Genomic DNA, 5,297 nt, shown 5'->3' on the forward strand with positions numbered 1-5,297 from the left:
AAATAGCCCGGGAGAGCACACATAGCACTACTCGTTTATAAAGGAGCTGTACAAGGCGCTGGATGGCCGTACGTGGTTGTTCCGTCGTATACTGGACGAGTCCGATTTATAAGCCTTGTGGCTTAACCGGTCCGGGATCGCAGGCGGCCTAGCTATATAAGGGGAGCAGGGTTTAGTGCCCTTCCAGGCATGCTAGCTAGACTTTTACGAGAGCAAGATTAACTAGTTCTTAGAGATGCTCTTGTTTTGCGTATACGTAAGTGCTGGCTAGCCAGTACGTGGTCCCGAAGTGCTGTCCGTGCGCCACCGAAACACGACGAACGGAGGGATTCGGAACATCTTTATCGATAAGGGCGAGGTGATAGTAGTGATCGGCTATCATAAAGGCTACGCAAGGACGGGGAAGTTACAAGTCATCCACCGCTTTTTGCCGCGCGAGGTTGGGGAGCTGCTCGTATATTATTTATAGCTGGTCTTGCCGTTTTGGCAGAGCTGCTAGGCCCGTTATAAAGGGGACACGAATTTCCGGTTAAGTCTATAAGCGGACGTAGAGGATAACGGTGTCCGAGCTCGGCAAGACCACATACCAGCCCATCTAGACGATAACGCACTCATGGCGATAGTCACGGTGGCGGAGGACGACGAGCCGGCTAGGGGACGAAGCCCGGCCCGAAGTCGCTAGACGAGCGCGCGCTTACGCCTAGTCATCAGCCGGGTTAGCAGGCAGTATACGGGACAAGAGCTAAACATTAGTAGCTGGCGCCACATCGCCATCTCTATGGCTCGACGTTATCTTCGTAAGTGGTTCGGAACGGATGCGCGGGAGGGGCTGTTAGAGAAGGCGGAGGATACTAGTGACGAGGACGACAAGGACATATTCGACACGGATCGGGGGAAGAGCAGCGCGTGGGATTTGTAGGCCGGTCATGACAGCCATCTAGCCGGACGCATTTACGCCCGTCTTATTAGCGAAGCCGCCTTTAAGACGTTGGACAAGCGGGAGTAGTTCCGGGCCATCTCGCGGGACTGGCATCGGTTGTTAGGGTTTCCGTCCGTTACCGAACAGCCATTATGGGGGCCGTTACATTTAGGACATAAGCGTAAGAACCCGTCGCTCTTTTAGAGCGAGAACGAGCGGATGTAGACCATGCGCTAGCAAGTGCTACGACAAGCGGACATCCACAAGTGGCTCCGGACCAAGATATATGAGGAGGCAGAGTTCCGCAGCTTATAAGAGCCCGTTATCCGGGCCGTCCTATAAGGAACTAATCCGATCGTGGCCGTTATAAGGACGGGCGCGGGCAAGAGCCTATGCTTTATGCTTCTAGCGGCCGTCTGTTCTGGCGGGGTCACGGTAGTCGTCGTGCCGCTAGTGGCCCTATAAGGGGACATGGAGAGGCGTTATATAAGGATGGGCATATCTATAATAACGTGGAGCGTTTAGCAACCATACGCGGCGGCCGAGATCGTGTTCGTAACGCCCGAGTCGGCCATAACTAAGGGTTTCTATACGTATCTGGCCTTCTTATAAGAGAGCCGGCGCCTAGACCGGATCGTCGTCGACGAATGCTACACTATCCTAGAGGGTAAGAAGGACTTTAGACCAAAGCTCCGGTAGCTCGGGGATCTAAGCCTGGTTAGTGTCTAGATGGTCTATTTAACGGCCACGTTACCACTAGCTAGCGAGGCGGAGTTTATCGAACACCTAGGTGGTTAGCCCCGCGAGCACGTCACCATGTTCCAGGATGGTACGACGCGTACTAACATCCGCTATAGCGTCTACGTTAAGCCGCTATATACCCCAGAGCTTGTTAAACAACAAGTTAGGAACCTAGTCGATAGCAAGCTAGAGGAGTACCCGTAGCCGGCTAAGGTGATCATCTACTATACTAAGGTCGAGGCCACTAAGTTGCTCTCTGCTACGCTTAGGTGTAATGCCTATTACCGGGAGCTAGGCACTAAAGAGGATAAGAGCCACTTGCTAAAGGCGTGGATGTCGGGCGAGCCACGGCTAGGGCGCTACGGGGACGGGCGTGTCATCGTGGCGACTAACGCTATGGGCCTAGGCATCGACGTGCCGGACGTGCGGCTGGTTGTCCATGTAGGCCTAGTCTACCGAATGCAAGACTACGCATAACAGAGCGGGCGCGCAGGCCGAGACGGGAAGCCGAGCGAGGCGGTCGCCTTTATAGGGGAGGCGTAGCTAAAGCGGTACCGGCGAGCGAGAGAAGAGGCGGACCCCCTCGCCCCGTATACGTCAGGGGATTATTTCAGCGGTTTGACCTGCCGTCGAAGGGTTATGAGCTCCATTATAGACGGGGACGATGAGAGGGGAGGCTGTAACGAAGGGGAGCAAATATGCGACGTGTGTAAGGCCGGGGCAGAGACGAGCAGCTTTGGGAGTGCGAGGTCTAGAATGGACGCTAGTGTAAGGGATGGCTCGGAACAAGAAGAGCTAAAGGTAGGGCTGCTTAGGGCAGTGTAAGATGTGCGTATATCCGAGAGGGACGTATAACATCTCCGTTAATAGCGAGCGCAATCAGTCTAGTAGACGGAAGCCGATATACGCGCATTTAAGGACTTAGTAAACGAGGTGTTCCGAGTCGAATGCTCCGTATGTGGTTGGCTAGCTACGCTCCGATTAGTACCCATACCGCTTTACGATAGCGTACATAACATACTTAACTGCCCTAACTTAGAGTCCAGGCTGCCGAAGAACTTCATCCCTAAGGCGATTAACGGCCGGCTTAAGTTACGAGGGCATATAGAGACATTTGCTAGCTATTACCATTACGGCATACCGTAAGAGTGGTGTAATTTATGGCGAGAGAAGTAAGACGGGTAAGGTGGATTAGAATACATTAGTAAGGAAGATGATAATAGGGAGGCTTATTAATATAAGGGGATCTTATACGTCGGACTTCTTATTATACGCTGTTTACGACCGGAGATAATGGCATAGGTAATTAAGAGCTAAGAGTATAAGGAAGGAGAAAAGACGGGAAAAGATATATACGAAGGGAAAAGGGAGGATAGTATAACTAGGTGGATAAGAAGAAGGGTTAAATAAGGAAAGTTAGAAACTTGTTAATTATGTTTATTTATATAGAGAGTTATATTAGAAATACGGTAACTTGTATAATATATATAGAACATAAATCACCTCGTTATTAACTATTAGAGACAAGTGATTTTATAAGGAAACTATTCGCCTAAGGAAGCTAGGTACATTCTATACGCGTTCGCACGGATTACTCAAAGATTATTTAAAACGTTAGCGTTATACATTACTTTACGCCGCATTATTAACACATGTTATAAACTACACCCCTTACAGTTTAGTTAAAAGAGGAAAAAGAATATCGCATTATTATAGTCTAGATTTCACGGCTAGGCCAAGAGAATACGAACAAATCTTATTACACCCAAACTATGAACCCCGTGGCATTCCGTGCACATTCGTACCGAAGTTCGAATAGTAGAAATTAACGGGTATCGTGTAAATTCGCATGGAAATCCATTCCGTGACTATATACGCCCCCCCCCCCCCCCCCCCCCCCCCTCCCCCGAAACACCCTTCGTTATACAAGTGATGTATGCGTTATTATTAACGTAGATAATACAAGAAATGGGTGCCTAGCAATTTGCAGCTATAATAAAAGGTCTATGTCGCGGCGTTACTCGCCTTATAACTCTTGGATTCGGTCTTGTTTAGCAAATATGCGCTACGCTACTATACGCTTAAACTCGTCGTCTTTAGTAGAGGAGACGTCCTCGATCTTGCGCTTGGTCGCTTCCTTTAGACGTGTTATTATAGGCTTAGTACTATTAGGATCGAGCGAACGGTAATACTCTAATACGCGTTTAGCGGCGACTAACTAAGTTTGTATATACTGTAGTTTTGTTAATATAGAAGTTATGCACGACTGGTATAATAACTTACCTCGTCCGTAGGATCGTATTAGTAGAATTTATTATCGTGGCTAACTATAATCTTACTAAGGGTAGTAGCCTCGACCTTAATAGCCTTTATCGCGCTTTCTAGTTCCTCGAGTTTGGTATTATCTTGTCCTTAAGCGACGAGGCGTCCTTTATTATCGCGGTTGGCATTTAAGCATATAACGGCTAACATAATTAGTCGATATCGAGAAGGAGCATATAATCTCACGTATAAGGCGTCCTCTAGCAGACGACAAAGGGATTTAGTTTCCCCTTTACCGTTAATATCTTTCTTTAGTAATACCCGTAACGTTTAGGATTCTTGCTCATTTTAGGAGTGTTAGGGTTTACCTTCCCGTTACGCGGAATAGGTACGCGTATAAGATTAGAGGTGTTACCCTCCTCATCGCTTTTATTTGGCAGGGTGCCGCTAGACATGAGGCCCTTTCCAGCGTACGTTATAAGACCCTTTCTTACGTAGGTCGGAATGCCCTTTCTAGCGTAAGGCGGAATGCCCTTTCTAACGTAAGTAGGATGGCCCTTACGTGGACTAGGGCAAGCGATAGAGCCGTCAGTGTCTGACATCTTGGTTAGTAACGGTCGGTAACGGCCGCCTAGCGGAGATTCCGTGCGAATTCGCGTAGGCCGAAGGCGCCAGGCCGTGGTGTTTGTCGGATTAGGTTCGGAAGATACTCGGGTCTTAATCGCGCCCGAATACATAGTAACGGGGTCACAATATGTAAGCTAGGGAAGCGCGCCGGGATAGAGTCGGGCCCGAAAGTTAAATAGTCTAGAGTGGGAATTCGTAAAGAATCGTTACGGCCATAGACTTAACGGGGTAGGTAATTACTATTTTACGTAACCTTTTATCATTGTCTTTTGAATAACAATAAACGCTATTTAAGCACGTTATAGACTTAGAATAATTTGCGGATTATAGCGATTCGACATTATAAATTAGCCTTAAAATTGCCTGTATAAGTCCAGCGTAAGCCTATCGTAATCCCTAATTCCCTGCGAATTTGCACGGATTTACGTTTTTGTTCTTTCATCTTGTATAAGGCATTATTGTTAACAAAAATAAAAAGGATCGAAGTATACCGTTTATATAAACGTACTTATGAATTCCATTAGCTAAAAAGAAACTACGCGTTAGCCTTATATACGCACTTAGAGATACGGACGGGCTATATATTAAACCAAACCATGCTATCCCTCCCTTAATTTAGTGCGAATTTACACGGATTCTCGTTACCGTATATCTTGCGTTATAGTATAACACCCGTATCGCTTGTACCGTTATGTATAGCTTATAGCCCTAGTTATTTGTTTAAAGTTTTGGCCTTAGACATAGCCCT

The 5,297-nt window shown here is 47.5% G+C and overlaps 3 protein-coding genes across 3 annotated transcripts; 2 read left to right on the plus strand and 1 right to left on the minus strand.

Annotated features, from left to right (window-relative positions):
- Positions 1-778: 778 nt before the first annotated feature.
- BKA67DRAFT_670861 (P-loop containing nucleoside triphosphate hydrolase protein) lies at positions 779-2,310 on the plus strand (the record flags this gene model as incomplete). The annotated part of the gene is made up of 7 exons (XM_046108682.1): positions 779-797; positions 1,263-1,354; positions 1,445-1,502; positions 1,533-1,614; positions 1,777-1,834; positions 1,865-2,101; positions 2,141-2,310. 7 exons carry the CDS (start codon positions 779-781, stop codon positions 2,201-2,203), a joined length of 609 nt encoding a protein of 202 aa, XP_045951749.1. The 3' UTR covers positions 2,204-2,310.
- Positions 2,161-2,579, plus strand: BKA67DRAFT_587237 (uncharacterized protein). Its single transcript, XM_046104309.1, has one exon. The coding sequence runs from the start codon at positions 2,300-2,302 to the stop codon at positions 2,483-2,485; it is 186 nt and encodes a 61-aa protein (XP_045951750.1). The 5' UTR covers positions 2,161-2,299; the 3' UTR covers positions 2,486-2,579.
- Positions 2,580-4,233: 1,654 nt separating this feature from the next.
- Positions 4,234-4,659, minus strand: BKA67DRAFT_542208 (uncharacterized protein; the record flags this gene model as incomplete). Its single annotated transcript, XM_046101070.1, has 1 exon — positions 4,234-4,659. The coding sequence occupies one exon, from the start codon at positions 4,657-4,659 to the stop codon at positions 4,234-4,236; it is 426 nt and encodes a 141-aa protein (XP_045951751.1).
- Between the last annotated feature and the right edge of the window lie 638 nt (positions 4,660-5,297).

This window comes from Truncatella angustata (genome assembly GCF_020726525.1).
Source record: "Truncatella angustata strain MPI-SDFR-AT-0073 chromosome Unknown BKA67scaffold_12, whole genome shotgun sequence".
NCBI lineage: Eukaryota > Fungi > Ascomycota > Sordariomycetes > Amphisphaeriales > Sporocadaceae > Truncatella > Truncatella angustata.